The 17,519-nt window shown below is 41.4% G+C and overlaps 1 protein-coding gene across 1 annotated transcript; it reads left to right on the top strand.

The window, feature by feature from the left end:
* Nucleotides 1–11,886: 11,886 nt before the first annotated feature.
* LOC126624625 (uncharacterized) lies at nucleotides 11,887–13,288 on the top strand. Its single transcript, XM_050293700.1, has 4 exons — nucleotides 11,887–12,303; nucleotides 12,392–12,536; nucleotides 12,761–12,803; nucleotides 13,140–13,288. Exons 1-4 carry the CDS (start codon nucleotides 12,126–12,128, stop codon nucleotides 13,152–13,154), a joined length of 381 nt encoding a protein of 126 aa, XP_050149657.1. The 5' UTR covers nucleotides 11,887–12,125; the 3' UTR covers nucleotides 13,155–13,288.
* Nucleotides 13,289–17,519: the final 4,231 nt, after the last annotated feature.

The raw sequence follows: 17,519 nt of genomic DNA, 5'->3' as shown, positions 1-17,519 counted from the left end.
TTGTTTCATAAAAAAGTTTCCCTAACCCCAAGGCTTCATTTGTCAACATTTCAACATTCTCATAGAAGGCAGAGAAGGTTTAGGACTCGAGCATTCTCAAATCTTCAAATTTTGAAAGAGTCATCTTGAGTTTTAGTTCTCTCACTTGTTTATCACCCTCATGAAGAATTCGGAGTTTGTCCCAAGCTTGCTTGGCAGTTGTGCAATATCGAACATGAACTTCTCATTCCAAGCAGCATAATTCCTACCATCAAAGAATGGAGGAGAGTTGCAAGATCCCGCAACATGATCATGATCCATGGTGAGATTCCACCCACTACCAGTAGCTCCCAGAGACCACTCTATGTATATTTAGAGCAAAGTTCTGATACCAATTGAAATTGGTACCAGGTGGAATAACCTATAATTTAAAATCTATATACGTGATTGTTTGACTAGTCAACAATACTCCTCAACTAAGATCATATATGTTATTTTACTCACATTAGAAATGTGTCAGTTAGCCCATGTGGGCTATCTTAATCCGTGTGCCTAGATAGCTAAAAGTTAGCGTGCAAAACTTGATAATTAACTTAGACAGAATGCAACACAAATAGAGATATGAGATGCACATGCATGAACAAACCTTTGATGTGAGATGAGTCACGTCCTTGAACGTTTAATTCCAGTAACAGCATCCCATAATCGGATAATGTAGTCTAGAACTAAAATGACCATGTGGTGCACAAATACAATATTTGACAAGGAAAGCCAAACACTTAAAACTAGACTTTACAACATAACATGCTAAACCTGCTTCATGGGAAACTCATTATTCAACCTTCCTACAATAAGATCCATTTGGATCTTCCTACTTTTCTACAAAAGGATCCAGGAGGACATTTGTGGATCGATTCAACCACCATGTGGACAATTTAGTTACCTTATGGTATTAGTTGACACTTCTACATGTTGGTTACACATGTGTTTACTTTGATCCTATTAGACGGGGAAGGGTGAAGAAGCTAGGACAGAAGGGTAGAGTTCAAGAGAGCAAAATGCGTTTAGGAGCGTGGAATATAGGAACCTTAACGGGAAAATCTATGGAAGTAGTGGAAGTTATGGTGAGGAGAAGGATAAATATTATGTGCCTACAAGAAACTAAGTGGGTTGGTAGTAAGGCAAAGGATCTAGAAAACTCAGGGTTTAAACTTTGGTATTCGGGCACAAATAGAACGAGAAACGGTGTTGGCATCATCGTGGACAAGACCTTGGTACAAGATGTTGTAGATGTCAAGAGGGTAGGAGATAGAATCATGGCAATCAAGATTGTAATAGGACAAGAACTTATCAATGTGATTAGTGCGTACGCACCTCAAGTAGGGTTGGATACGAGTTCGAAGGAGAAATTTTGGGAAGATCTTGGAGACTTGGTGCAAGGAATTGCTCAGACGGAGAAGTTATTTATAGGAGGAGATTTAAATGGACATGTGGGCAGGGAGACAGGTAACTATGGAGGTTTTCATGGTGGCCATGGTTTTGGGGAGAGAAACGAGGATGGGGAAGCTATCTTGGATTTTGCAATGGCATATGATCTCTTCTTAGCCAACACCTTCTTTAAGAAGAGAGAAGAACATGTGATCACCTACAAGAGTGGGTCGTCAAAAACACAAATAGATTTTCTTCTAATGAGGAAAGGGGATCGTATAACTTGTAAGGATTGCAAAGTTATACCAGGAGAGAGCGTGGCTAATCAACATCGCTTGTTGGTGATGGATGTACATATCAAAAGAGTAAGACAAAAGAACAAGACTTGGAAGTGCCCAAGGACTAGATGGTGGAATCTAAAAGAAGAAAAACAAGTCATTTTCAAAGAGAAGGTAATCACCCAATGTGTGTGGGATAGAGAGGGGGAAGCTAGCCAAATGTGGGATTCCATGGCTAGTTGTATCCGAAAAGTAGCAAAAGAGGTATTAGGAGAGTCCAAGGGCTTTGCCCCACACCAAAAGGAATCTTGGTGGTGGAATGAGGAGGTACAAACAAAGGTGAAGGCTAAGAAGGAATGTTGTAAAGCCTTATACAAGGAGAGGACCGATGAAAATGGTGAAAGGTATAGAAAAGCGAAGCAAGAGGCGAAGAAAGCTGTCAGAGAAGCTAAGTTAGCGGCTTACGACGATATGTATAAACGACTAGATACCAAAGAAGGAGAGTTGGATATCTATAAACTATCTAGAGCAAGGGAAAAGAAGACAAGGGACCTAAACCAAGTGAGGTGCATCAAGGATGAGGATGGAAAGGTTCTTGCTACAGAGAACGCGGTTAAAGACAGATGGAGAGGTTATTTTCATAATCTTTTCAATGAAGGACATGAAATGAGTGCTTCTTTAGGGGAGTTGAGTAACTCAGAAGAGTGTAGAAACTACTCTTTTTATCGTCGAATCCGGAAGGAAGAAGTGGTTGTAGCTTTGAAGAAGATGAAGCATAAAAAAGCAATAGGCCCAGACAATATACCAATCGAAGTGTGGAAACTTTTGGGAGAGACAGGTATAACATGGCTCACTGACCTTTTCAATAGGATTTTGAAAACGAAGAAGATGCCAAATGAGTGGCGAACGAGCACTTTGGTGCCTATCTACAAGAATAAGGGCGACGTACAAAATTGCATGAACTATAGGGGTATTAAGCTAATGAGTCATACAATGAAGCTCTGGGAGAGAGTCATTGAGCATAGATTGAGGCAAGAGACACGGGTTTCGGACAACCAATTCGGGTTCATGCCAGGACGCTCAACCATGGAGGCAATCTATCTCTTACGAAGATTGATGGAAAGATATAGAGATGGGAAAAAGGATTTACACATGGTCTTTATAGATTTGGAAAAAACGTATGATAGGGTCCCAAGAGACATTCTTTGGAGGATTTTAGAGAAGAAAGGAGTACGAGTAGCATATATCCAAGCTATAAAGGATATGTATGAAGGAGCAAAGACTGCCGTAAGAACTCATGAAGGACAAACCGAAAGCTTTCCCATAACTGTAGGATTACATCAAGGCTCATCCTTAAGTCCTTACCTTTTTGCGTTGGTAATGGATGAGTTAACAGGACATATTCAAGATGATATTCCTTGGTGTATGCTTTTCGCAGACGATATAGTGTTGATAGATGAAACTCAGGAAGGGGTAAATGCAAAGCTTAACCTTTGGAGAGAAGTGTTGGAATCTAAAGGTCTTCGCCTAAGCCGATCAAAGACAGAATATATGGAGTGCAAATTCAGTGCAAATGGAGGCCAAAACGAGTTAGGGGTGAGGATCGGAGATCAAGAAATACCAAAGAGCGACCGTTTTCGTTACCTAGGATCTATCTTGCAAAAGAACGGAGAATTAGATGGAGATCTCAACCACAGAATACAAGCTGGATGGATGAAGTGGAAGAGTGCATCCGGCGTGTTGTGTGACCGCCGTATGCCACTGAAGCTCAAGGGAAAATTTTATAGGACGGCAATAAGGCCGGCGATGCTGTATAGCACAGAATGTTGGGCGGTGAAACATCAACACGTACACAAAATGGGTGTAGCGGAGATGAGGATGCTTCGTTGGATGTGTGGGCACACGAGAAAGGATAAGATTAGGAATGAAGATATCCGGGGTAAAGTAGGAGTAGCCGAAATTGAAGGAAAGATGAGAGAAAATCGGTTACGGTGGTTTGGACATGTGCAAAGAAGGCCTACTGACGCTCCGATTAGAAGATGCGACTATGGGACAGAGGTTCAGGGCCGAAGGGGTAGAGGAAGACCTAGGAAAACTTTGGAAGAGACTCTAAGAAAAGACTTAGAGTACTTGGATCTAACGAAGGACATGACTCAGGATCGAGCACAATGGCGTTCTAAGATTCATATAGCCGATCCCACTCAGTGACTTGGATTTTCCAAGTCTCCAACCGAGAAGTTTTCCTCACTCGGGAAATTAAGGGAACACTACCCCAACCTACATGCTCCACTCAGAAAGCTTCAACATACAAGCTTCAACAAAAGAAAATTCAAAGAACTTAGCGAAGAAGGCTTTGGTGTATTTAACACAATACGTTGAAATGAAGGAAAGCTTATTTATTGATATCCCCGATAAGCTACAAATATGTACATATACATGAGTCAAAATAAACACACAAGAGGGAGCCTTCACAAAGGTTGCTTAGGAGAAGTCTCAGCAGTCGGTAGAGCCCCAGAAAGAGAAGGCACCGGAGGGGGATCATTTGGAGCCTCAGTACTGGACAGAACCCTAGAAGGAGGAGGCATCAGAGGTTGATCATTCGGAGCTTCATTACGTGGTACAGCCCCAGAAGACGAAGGCAATAAATGCCTTTGGAACAAACCCACAAATCTCTGATGATCAAGTAAAACCTGACCATCAGTTTCCTTCATCTGGTCAAGCTTCCTCTTCATGTTTGTAGCATAGTCATGTGCGAGCCGGTGCAACTGTTTATTCTCATGCTTGAGCCCTCTAATCTCCTGTTTCAGACTCATCACTTCAGCCGCCAATGATTCAACTTGGCGGGTTCGAGCAAATAGGCGTTGGGCCATATTAGACACAGAACCTGCACACTGAACACTGAGAACCAGCGAATCCTTAACAGCTAACTCATCAGACCGTTTGGAAAGTAGTCTGTTATCTTTGGGAGTGAGAAGGTTCCTGGCCACCACCGCAGCGGTCATATCATTCTTCATCACGGAATCCCCAACGGTAAGAGAACCAGTAGGGGAGACGAAGGATGGGCGCCATATGTTGTCTGGAGAAGGCGGGGCTACCTCTTCAACAAGGTTCAAGTCAAAACGACGGTCGGAGGGGCCAGACATTTTCAAAGGTGTTGAAGAGAGAAGAGGTCGGACAAATCAAGATCTTAGAAGTGCAAGAATGAAGCTTCTACTAGTGGAGATTCAAGTGTGCTTTGGAACTTAATGCCAGCCCCTATAAAAATCTGCACTCGACGGAGCTTCAGAAATCGAAGAGGCGCCTGCTCAGAAATCGAAGAGGCGTTTGCTTTCTCAAAAGCTGGGCTGCTTAGAGATCACGAGGGTTGATCTCAGAAATCGAAGAGGCATTTGCTTTCTCAAAAGTTGGGCTGCTCAAAGACCACGAAGGCCGATCTCAGAAATCGACGAGGCGCTCGCTTTCTCAAAAGCTGGGCTCCCCAGAGACCACGAGGGCCGATCTCAGAAATCGAAGAGGCACCTACTTTTCCAGCCTTGTCAGCACCTGTCACACGCACACTCAGCTTTGCGGAAATTATGGGCATTCTGTCGAAGACTTCTGGGGAAGTAGAAAACACATGAATCTTACTGTTCAATCACCCACTTCCCACACGCAACAATAGCTCATGGGTACCACAGATAACTTTGCCAAAGTTCTCTGCCAAAGTTGAGCACGTGAAGCTTGCAGCTCCCACTACATCGCTCTGACCAAGAAGGGTAAAAGAATAGCAAAGAAACAGCACTAACAAAGTTTAGACCCATAAATTTTGAAGGTCTAGCTACCATATTATTACCCACAAGGGTAAAGGAACAGTACCACTGCTGGATAATTGGAAAGTCCCAGTGTGTCAACCTCTGTGCTTCGTGGCAAGGTAGACTAGCAAACATGCCCAACCTTTACTCACATTCGAGAAAACACTCCCAATAAGATTGCTTGCTCCAAAATCGAAGAGGCACCGTCCTCCGAATCTCGAGAGCCAGACTCCCAACATGACTACTTTCTTAAAAATCGAAGAGAGGGTAAAGGAACAGTACCATTGATGGATAATTGGAAAGTCCCTGTGTGTCAACCTCTGTGCTTCGTGGCAAGGTAGACTAGCAAACATGCCCAACCTTTACTCACATTCGAGAAAACACTCCCAACAAGATTGCTTGCTCCAAAATCGAAGAGGCACCGCCCTCCGAATCTCGAGAGCCAGACTCCCAACATGATTACTTTCTCAAAAATCGAAGAGACACTGCTCCCCGAATCTTCGAGAGCCAGACCCCCAGCATGATTGCTTTCTCAAAAATCGATGAGGCATCGTTCTCCGAATCAATCGAAGAGGCGCTCGCTTTCTCAAAAGCTGGGCTGCTCAGAGACCACGAGGGCCGATCTCAGAAATCGAAGAGGCACTTACTATTCTAGCCTTGTCAGCACCTGTCACACGCACACTCAGCTTTGCAGAAATTATGGGCATTCTGTCGAAGACTTCTGGTGAAGTAGAAAACACATGAATCTTACTGTTCAATCACCCACTTCCCACACGCAACAATAGCTCATGGGTACCACAGATAACTTTGCCAAAGTTCTCTGCCAAAGTTGAGCACGTGAAGCTTGCAGCTCCCACTACATCGCTCTGACCAAGAAAGGTAAAAGAATAGCAAAGAAACAGCACTAACAAAGTTTAGACACATAAATTTTGAAGGTCTAGCTACCATATTATTATCCACAAGGGTAAAGGAACAGTACCATTGCTGGATAATTGGAAAGTTCCTGTGTGTCAACCTCTGTGCTTCGTGGCAAGGTAGACTAGCAAACATGCCCAACCTTTACTCACATTCGAGAAAACACTCCCAACAAGATTACTTGCTCCAAAATCGAAGAGGCACCGTCCTCCGAATCTCGAGAGCCAGACTCCCAACATGACTACTTTCTCAAAAGCGAAGAGAGGGTAAAGGAACAGTACCATTGCTAGATAATTGGAAAGTCCCTGTGTGTCAACCTTTGTGCTTCGGGGCAAGGTAGACTAGCAAACATGCCCAACCTTTACTCACATTCGAGACAACACTCCCAACAGGATTGCTTGCTCTAAAATCGAAGAGGCACCGCCCTCCGAATCTCGAGAGCCAGACTCCCAGCATGATTGCTTTCTCAAAAATCGAAGAGGCATCGTTCTCCGAATCTCGGGAGCCAGATACCACAGACCACTTTTTCAAAGTGCTCTGACAGTTAAAACATGTGAAACTGGCAGCTCCCACTACCGTGCTATGACCAAGCAGGGTAAATGAATAGCATTACTACTTGTTGTTAGGGAGACTCCTATATATGTCGACCTCCATCCCCAACGGACAGGTAGACCTGCAAAAATGCTCAACCCTTCATCATATCTGAGAGGGCACTCCCAACGAAGCCTTTCGAAATATTCAGCTTTCTTTCCCCCCGATAATACCTCTGCAAACAAGCTATACTAGAGCAAGAATATCTCATATCATCAAGGTTAAAAGCAAGAGTATCCCATATCATGCTTTTTCCCTGTCTTTTCCTTTGGCGTTGTTTTTACCTGCAAGACAAGGAGAAAGAGAGCAATCAGTCAGCACTTGGAATCAAGCTTCCAGCCAGGAACTGAATGCCTGGAACCCCTTACCTGATTACTTACCTGGCATTGCTCTCGAGTACTCATCTTCAACATCTTATGTTTCCAGGGAAGATTCTGCATCTACTTAAGGAACAGATAGGGCAAGTGCGAAGGATACAAGGAAGCATGAGGAGACAAGCGTAACAGCATACGTGCCGATACATCCATTACTCTGTCAAAAGCAAAAGTATCCCATATCAGCAGGGTGGAACGTACTCTAGATTTGATGGACTTGTTTTGACCCTCAAATTCTTCAGTCGGCCTTATACTCTGGAGGAAACCAGAAAACCCTCCAGCTCAGTTCAAGAATAAGCCTGTGGAAAGTTACTTCTTCAAAAGCAAAAGTATCTCATATCATCTCTTCTCATTTTTCTTCTCTTTATCCTTCATGCTGCTGCAAGATGGGGAGAAGGTGAACAATCAGTCAGAGCTCTGATTGCTTACCTTGTCTGTCACCTCTTTCAGCAGACCCCCTAGCTCGGCGACTTGAGGGACTCCTACTACATGGTTTGTATCGCGCTTGACCAAGCTTGAAACTACAAGTAAGCTTCAAGTGAAATTGATACATTACCTTGTGCATCTCCACCAGTTAAAGATACCACCCCTGGATGGAGGAAGAGTACTTCCAGAGAAGATGCCACATCTACCTATGAGACAGATAAGGCAAGTCAAGACGATACCACACTCCGATACTTAGAAGTTTCATGATTACGAGATCATTCTCCCACAATATTTCCTAATGTCATTTGTACTAAATCATTCACTTGTACTCATTAAAGGAGAGCTTGAACCCATGTACTTGTGTAAACCCTTCACAATTAATGAGAACTCTTCTATTCCGTGGACGTAGCCAATCTGGGTGAACCACGTACATCTTGTGTTTGCTTTCCTATCTCTATCCATTTATATACTTATCCACACTAATGACCGGAGCAATCTAGCGAAGATCACAAAAAGCGACCGTTTTCGCTACCTATGATCTATCTTGCAAGAGAACGGAGAATTAGATGGAGATCTCAACCATAGAATACGAGCTGGATGGATGAAGTGTAAGAGTGCATCCGGCGTGTTGTGTGACCGTCGTAGGCCACTGAAGCTCAAGGGAAAATTTTATAGGACGGCAATAAGGCCAGCGATGTTGTATGGCACAGAATGTTGGGCGGTGAAGCATCAACACGTACACAAAATGGGTGTAGCGGAGATGAGGATGCTTTGTGGGATGTGTGGGCACACGAGAAAGGATAAGATTGGGAATGAGGATATCCGAGGTAAAGTAGGAGTAGCCGAAATTGTAGGAAATATGAGAGAAAATCGGCTCCGGTGATTTGGACATGTGCAAAAAAGGCCGACTGACGCTCCGGTTCGAAGATGTGACTACGGGACAGAGGTTCAGGGCCGAAGGGGTAGAGGAAGACCTAGGAAAACTTTGGAAGAGACTCTAAGAAAAGACTTAGAGTACTTGGATCTAACGGAGGACATGACACAAAACCGAACGCAATGGCGTTCTAGGATTCATATAGCCGACCCCACTTAGTGGGAAAAGGCTTTGTTGTTGTTGTTGGTTGTGATTAAAGTTGAACATCCAATATCCCATGTTCATACCCAGAAAAGTCTGGCAGAAGCATTCATTAAGGCTTTCAAATGGTTGTTATATCATTAGTCATACGTGCCAAGCTCCCGATCGCTGCTTAGGTTATGCAATATTATACCCAACTATGTTGGTCCACCTAAAGCCCGTTGCAACCAAACCTTATTCAGCCCTTTAGTTGGTTACCGAATATGAGCCTTAGTTGTACAGTCTATGTGTTAATTGCACTGCCCTTACATACACGAATGGGTCCTCAAAGAATGATGGGAGTATGTGTTAGTTATGATTCTCCTTTTATCATTCGTTACTCAAAACCTTTGACAGACAATCTTTTTACCGCTCATTTCATGGATTGTCATTTCTATGGAATAGTCTTTTCGTCGTTGGGGGAGATAAGAACGTCAATGTTCCAGAAAAATGACTCGAATTATTGTGGATGACTCTTCCTTTGTCTCATTTAGATCCACGCACCACCAAGTTTGAGACTAAAGTACGAAGTATCCTAAATCTTCAGAAGTTGCTCAGAGTATATGCCATATGCTTTCACTAATCTAGCAAAAGTGAAAAGATCATATATACCAGTTGCAAACGTGCCTGTAAAGATGGATGAACCAAATGTATGACGCACCTTCATCCTAGAAGGCCAGGATGCCACTGCGGTTGAACCCCGTATATTGGTAGCTAGCCAATCATCTACTCCTACCCAGATGCATGGCAGACTTATAGATTAAAGAATTCACAACCCTAGAAGAGGAAAACCACAACATATGCTAGTGAGCCTACCATAAAACTGACCATCGCCTACTCATTCTATCCAATGCATGAGGAAATTCTAGACCATAGAAGTGTCCTAAAAGAGACGAATCCACCTCCCAAGAATCGAGAGACTTCGGTCTATTATGCTAGTTTGGAATAGAAATGAGATGATAATGAACTATGTGTTTGCACGTGCAGTAGCTACTGAGATCATGTTGAGCGATGACATTGAACCACGTTCAGTTAATGAATGTAGACGAAGAATCGATTTCCCAAACTCCAAACAAGCAATCCACATCGAACTCGAATCTCTTGCGAAACACTAGATGTTTAGGCACATAGTTCTTACATTGTCGCATGTGAAGCCCGTCGCATCGTGGAATTTTTTAAGGAAGCATAATGAGAGGAAAGAAAAAGTGTGACATGAGGCATGTCTTGTGATGCAAGGCTTCTCTCAACGCCCTGGGATTGATTACGATGAAACGTATTCTCCCGTAATGGATGTGATTACGTTCCGCTACCTTATGAGTTTGGTAGTTTCTGAAAAATTGGATATGCAACTAATGGACGTGGTAACTGCATATCTCTATAGGGATCTTGATATGGATATCTATTTATTACACACAAAGGTCGTTTGGTGGATATTTATTACATGTCATTATTGGTTTTTTTACACCGATAGCATATTTAGCAGACAAACTCTTTTGTTGGAGAGATTTTTCAACGTGACCAGAACACGGGGTGGTACATCACGTGTCATTATACAAATGATGGAATATGTGTGTTAAAAAGTTAATAACTTAAATATTATAAATTTCCACCACTTATATAAAAATACTTGGTGTACCACTCGTGTTCCGGTCACAATACAAAATTTCTCCTTTTGTTAGGCAATATTTCCTAGTCGACGAATACCTAATTTTTTGGGCAAACCGTCTTCAGTTGTGCGCCATTTTTTTCCAATTCCAAACAAGATATGGTCTTGCTATCAGTCTTTTTCTCTCATCTGTGAGAGACCTTCCCTCTTTTTGAGGGCGATTCTCACCCTTTCGTGTGAGTGGTTCTCTATTGTGTTCCTGTTTGCTGTGGCTGGGATCGGTGGGTGTTCTTTTGTTTTTGCCTTGGTCTCCTTTTTTTCTCCCCTCCGCTACTTCTTCCCCCTGCTTCCTGGTTTGATTTACCCTTTTCTCCTCCCACTGCTATCTCTCATCTTCCTTCCTCTAATTTCCGATCTTTGGTTAAGTTTCGCCGCGAGATGCGACTTGTTGAGTCGGTGAGCTCTGATCTGGTGCTTCCACTAGGTTGGGTGTTCCAAACACCCCCATATTCTCTTTGTTGTCTACCTTGGTTGGTAGTGTTGCTCATGGATTTCCACGCGCTTCTTTATCTTTGCTGTAAGTTCTTGGTGATCTGTGGCTGCGTTTGGACTGAAGATTGGAATTGGTTGATGGGTTTGCTGAGGTACGGCTTGGTTGGGAGATGGGCTTTGGGCGGATCGACAAGCACTGTTGTGGCAGTGGTTGCAGCGGTGTTTCTAGTTTTCTATTTTCTTTGGTTCGAACTTTGGGTTGGGCTCGTTTTGATGTGTTTGGTTGGCCGTGTTTTGCTTTGTGTATCTATTTTGGGCCTTGGTTGTAAGTTTGTGTTGTTGCAATAAATGATTCACCGTGTTTTGACATGGTGTTTTTCCCAAAAAAAAAAAAAAAAAAAAAAAAAAAAAAAAAGATATGTATGGTCTTAAGACCATATGCCATAAATAAAGGATAAGATAAAAGTGATATTTCGTTGTCACGTAATTCATGTATGATACGTCTCTTCTTCGTCCACAGTTTGCAGACTTGAAATAGCATATATATGAATCATTGGGTCAATGTGATCCTTGAGCTGGCGTATATATAACTTCCATAATCATTTATATCATGAATTTAAAGCTAGACTTCCATTTCTAATGAGTATCTCTAGGGCTGGAAAAAAATCCAAAAAATCCCAAACCAAACCAAAAAAATCCCGATCCCAAACCAAAATTCCCGAAAGTTTCGGGATGTAATCCCAAACCAAACCGAAATTTTCGGTATGGGATTCGGTATTGCATTTCATTTTTTCGGTATTCCCATACCGAACCAAAAAAAATATATATATATAATTTTTTAATTATAAGAGAATTATTTCAACCGTTGATTGTTTTGGATTTAATATGTGCCGTCGATTTGTTTTTAGGTCAGATGATAACATTTCACTTTTGTATTCCTCCGTTCATTTGTTTCGAAGCGCAGCCGTGAGCCTCCGACCCTCACCAACGTCGTCCCTCACCATACTGTCGAATTCCGACCAGCCACCGACCCACCACCACACCATACTCTCATCTCTGACTCTCCAGCCTTCCTTCACCACACAACCACCGCTCTCTCTCTCTAGGGCGATTGTTTTTCACGGACAAGACATGTCACAGAACTGGGGATCTCTCTCGAGTATACTTCTGCAGTTGGATCTCTCTCAAGTTTTGCTGCAGGCAAAGCTGTGCGTGGATGAAAACATCCCTGTTATTCCTATACCTGGGCCGTCTGCTTTTGTGGCTGCTCTCTCTGCATCTGGCCTCTCCACGGATGAGTTTAAGTTTGGTAAGTTTTCCATGGAAATGATGCTGCAGATATTCTTCTTGGTGGATAAGATGTATATAGAACTTTGAAACTGAGTATACTTCTGCAGTTGGATTTCTCTCTAAACATGCTGGATCTAGAAGAGAGAGGTTGACGGTTTCAGCAAATGAGGGGACGACCCAAATATTCTATGTGCCTCCCCACAAACTTCAGCAGTTTCTTGAAGAGACTTCTTCAGTTTTTGGTGTTTCAAGGTAAATACTTTTAAGGCTTCAGATTAAAAATCAATTTTAATAAAGGTATTAAGAAAAAATACCAACTTCAATAAAAGCTTTACTGACTTAAGAAAAAAATGATTATATATTAGTTTTTGTTATGGTGAGTTACAAATTAAACTTCCATGTATGGATTTATGCGCTTTTACTGACTTAGTGGTCTTACAAAAAACTGATTTGGTGAGTTTGTAATTGTGTTTCAGAAAATGCGTCCTAGCTCGTGAAATTACAAAAATTCATGAAGAGGTAGGTTTATGGTGATGTCTTTTATTTATATCTATTTTACTTGTGATCAGCTTGCTGAATATGTGCACATTATTTTCCTTACTTCATTTGTGATGAATCGCATGCCATTAACCATTTTAAAATCCCATTACATAATTTAAACAAGTAACAAGTTAATGTTATCATAGGATGTATATATTGGGTCAGATTTTACTTTGAATGTACATTGTTATTAATGTACATTGTTATATATTAATGTACACACTATGCTGAACTGTGGTTGTGATATATTAATGTACACACTATGCTGAACTGTGGTTGTGATATATTAATGTACATTGTTATTTTATTTGTTAGGATGGACGGATCTAGTAGCCAATCTAGTACACATATGGTCTCGGTATTAGGAAAACGAAAACAAACCCAACTTAGTGGTACCCTTCAACTAGGCACTCCCTCACCTCAAGATTATTTGCATAATGATTATTATGAAGATTGTTGGGATGATGATCTGGATGTGGAGGAGGATATTGCATTAGAACAAATAGAAGAAGAGGGGGAAGAGGGGGAAGAGGGGGAAGAGGAAGTAGCAGAAGTAGAAGTAGTGAGACAATGGGATGGTCCTCCTCGGAAAAAGGGCAATAGGAGAAAGGGTCCAAGTCCGGTGTGGAATGATGCTAAGAGGGTAACGATCACCGATAATAATGGGGAGAAATCTTACATGGCCGAATGCAAGCATTGCAAACTCTTAGTACCGGCACACCCTATAACTCATGGGACAACGGGAATTCTTAAGCATTTGAGGAAATGCCCGGGTTCTAGTGTTTTTGAGAATGTGGATCCGAACCAACCTACATTGACACAAGCAAGGATGGGAGGTCCGGTTGTCACTCACACTTTCAATCAAAAAAGACTTGATAGGAGATGTGTGAGGTGGATTATAATAGCGAAGATGCCTTTTAGGGTGGTTGATCAAGAGGACTTTCGAGATTTTATTCGTGACTTGAATCCAAAGTACAAACTTCCTAATAGGCATAAGGTGGCGGCGGCGGTTTTGGAGTTGTATGTTGAAGAGAAGGCAAAAATAAAAAGTGTGATTGAGGGGTTGAGAGTGAGTATTACAACCGACACTTGGACCTCAATTCAAATGATAAACTACATGGTCATCACGGCTCATTTTTTGGACACTAATTGGGGGTTACATAAGAGGATCCTAAACTTTGTCCAAGTTACTTCTCATAAGGGTGATGATATTGGAAGATGTCTTTTGCTTGAATGATTGGGGTATAGACAAGGTGTTTAGCATTACCGTTGACAATGCTAGTGCAAATGACACCGCTATTGCATACATGAAAAGAAGACTTAAGTCAAATGGTACTCTTTTACTTGATGGGGCTCACTTGCACATGAGGTGCGCTTGTCACATTCTCAATTTGATAGTTAAGGATGGAATGACGGAGCTTAGTAGGGAGATTGATGCCATAAGAAATTGTGTGAAGTTTATACGCTCATCCCCGGCAAGGTTGGAGTCTTTTAGGGAATATTGTGTCTTGTTGAGATTTGATAGGATGTCAAGTATCCCTTTTGATGTTGTCACAAGGTGGAATGCCACATATCAAATGCTTAATAGTGCTTTCAAGTTTAAAGAAGTGTTCTCTAAGATGGTCTTTGAGTGTGACTCTTTCATTGCTTACTTTAAAGAGGAGGTCTCGAAAGAGGTTGATGGGGTGACAAGAAAGGCCAAGCGGGTGGGTCCTCCGGAGGTGGATGATTGGGAAAGGTCGGTGAGTTTTGCTCACTTTCTCAAAAAAATTTATGATGCCACCTTGACATTGAGTGCAACCCTTACTCCAACGTCACACTTAATACTTAGCACGGTGATTGCCTTGCAAGTGGAGATAGAAGAACAAATTTCAAACGCCTCTAATGCCACTTTGCAAAGTGTGGCTACCTCAATGAAGCTCAAGTTTGACAAATATTGGGGTGACATTGAAAAGGTGAATCCTATTCTCTTTGTGGCCCAATCACTCGACCCGAGGTACAAATTTGATATGTTGGAGACAAATCTAGAAAAGCTTGGCTATGGATGTGACAAAATAAGGGAGGAGAAAGTAAGGGTTAAAGGTTATGTAACCGAGTTGTATAATGCATATAAGGAGGGAGTGGTCTTTAGTAGTAGTAGTGGTAGTAGTACTAGTAGTAGTGCTACCTCAAATGTGGAGCAAAGATCAAGTGTTGTACTAGATGATGGGGCAGGGGGTGTGATGGTAGATATTGATGTTGCTTCAAGGATGGCAAAGAAGATCCAAAGAAAGAGAGCGGAGGCACAACAAAATGAGATAGCCAATGAAGTGGATATGTACTTCAATGATCCACATCAAAGCCTAACATATGAGGGTTTCAATCTTTTAGATTGGTGGAAAGGAAATTGTGGTCAATATCCAATTCTTAGTAAAGTTGCTAAGGATGTATTGGCCCTTCCTAGTAGCACCGTTGCTAGTGAGAATGCCTTTAGTCTTGGTGGGAGAGTTGTTGATCCTTTTAGAGCTTCCGTAACACCTAAAACGGTTGAGGCTTTAGTGTGTACTAGTGATTGGCTTAGAGAAAAAGAATTTTGTTTCTACAAGGAGCCTACCCTTGACGAATTATGTTTCTACGAGGAGCTTGAACGCTTAGAAAGAAGTTAGTAAACAATTTAATTTCATCTTTTATTTTCTTAGTATTTATTATCTATTAGACTATAATTCAATGTAAATGATTTGTGGTTTATTGTTTTAGACATGGCTAATTTGGGAGGTGAGGAGAATACAACACAAGAAAATGAAATGTCACCTCCACCTCCTCGACCACCTCAAGTACAAGTTCAACAACGTCAAAATCAATCACTACCTCCACGACCACGACCACCCATTGTAAGGGGAATGACTCAACCATCAACATCAAGGGGAAAATTACAAGTGCCAACAAGAAGGGGCCGAAGGGGCCGAAGAGGTCAACAATCTTCATAAACTTGAAACTTTGTTTTTTTGCTTTTGGTTTGTAACTTAATTATTAAAACTTTGGATTGTAACTAATTTTTTTGCTTTTGGTTTGTAACTTAATTATTAAAACTTTGGATTGTAACTAATTTTTTTGCTTTTGGGTTTGTTACTTTATTTATTTTAAAACCTTGGCTACAATACAAGTGGAAAATGCAGCTGAACTGCTAATGTTCGTTCTGCTCTTATAAACATTGCAGGTTTGCCCAATATTTTTTTTATTTGGTTGAATAAAAGTTAAGCCCATATGTGGGGGCTGTTACATTCAGTGGGCAGGCCCAATATTAGGTTTTTGTCCAATTGGACCAATATTAGTTTTTTTTGTCCAAAAGCCCAAAGTTATTTTTGGGATTCCCGATTTGTCCCGAAATCCCGAAACTATTTCGGGATTCCCGAAAAATGGGATTCCCAAAAATTTAGTTTGGGATCGGTATTGAAATTGGGATTCCCAAAAATTTCGGTATGGGAATCGGGACAAGGGTTTCGGTATGGGATCTCATACCGAACCACCCCTAAGTATCTCTAGAAAAGAAAAAGAAAAAAAAATGTAATTGAGTGAAATTTGAATGACATGTTTCAACAAGTACTCCTGTTGTTATTTATGTCGAGATATAAATTAAGAAAATCAAATAGGAGAACTGCACTTGGACTTTTAGCTCAATATCATAGATTTATTCTTTACGTTTTGAGCAGACAACCAGATCTTGAGGGGCTAAGCATCTGCCTGATGTATAGCTTATAGGCCTTTGGGCACATTCACATAAAGGAGTTCTTTAGGCACATGATATCTAACTCCTGCCACCGTGTCTTTCTCGTCTTAAGGAGGCAGGTGTCGACACTTCAGAGTCTCTTGGATGTCCCCAGGCCTTCCACCAGGGACTTTTCGTAGCTACTTGCGAAGTGTAATCTTCACCACATTGGTATATAGAACATAGTGGTCTGCCTAGTATCGCCTACGGCCTCACCTGTTAGCAACTTGCAAGGGGTAATAGCTAAGTCGAACAAGGAGATCTGGCCGCTTACTACTCAGAATTCTCTTTGTTGTAGTTTCTCTTAAACTATTTCTAACTTAGGCATCATAAACCCTTTGGCGGACACCCTCCTTTTTTCTCAAGTGTTCATCTATTAGATTAACAATGTTGCTTGTTTTATAGGTGTTATTTCGTTAATCCTGGAATTTGCATCCACAATATACATATACACTATTAATTGAAAATTTAAACTAAAACCAGATATGCTGGTCATCATATTGTTATAGCTGCTGTATTCCACAATCGGCATGCTCACATATTCAAAGGAACCCGTACACATATATGTAGTCATACAACACTATGGTTGTGATGATCACATAAAGGTTCTTTGGCATTAGTAAAAAAGGTGTATTCAATTTACCGACTATTGCCCTCATGAAAGGTGTTATAGGGTGCTCACAAGCATGTCATAACAACACTTCATAATTGTTATTTAATCATTAAAAGAAGTGATTAGTGTAATTAAGTATATTTTACCTAGGTAAAGACAATGTCAAATGCACATGAAGTACGAGTTACATAAACTTGAATTTGGTCAATGGAAATTGCTCACCCACATTAATTGTGGTGTATACTCGTCACACATCTCTAAGCCTACCAAGTGTCTTTTGACTTGACTCTAGTTAAATTGCTCTTTATTAATTTTTAAAAGAATTGAAAAAGAAACT

Source organism: Malus sylvestris, chromosome 5 (genome assembly GCF_916048215.2).
Source record: "Malus sylvestris chromosome 5, drMalSylv7.2, whole genome shotgun sequence".
NCBI lineage: Eukaryota > Viridiplantae > Streptophyta > Magnoliopsida > Rosales > Rosaceae > Malus > Malus sylvestris.
The sequence above is the reverse complement of the archived record's forward strand: the minus strand, read 5'-3'. Positions and strand labels throughout refer to the sequence as shown.

Bases quoted from the DNA above. Each gene is read 5' to 3' on its own strand.
- LOC126624625 (XM_050293700.1), top strand. From the start codon at position 12,126: ATGTCACAGAACTGGGGATCTCTCTCGAGTATACTTCTGCAGTTGGAT. The intron at 12,304-12,391 runs GTAAGTTTTCCA...ATACTTCTGCAG, and splicing joins CACGGATGAGTTTAAGTTTG to TTGGATTTCTCTCTAAACAT. The intron at 12,537-12,760 runs GTAAATACTTTT...ATTGTGTTTCAG, and splicing joins TCAGTTTTTGGTGTTTCAAG to AAAATGCGTCCTAGCTCGTG.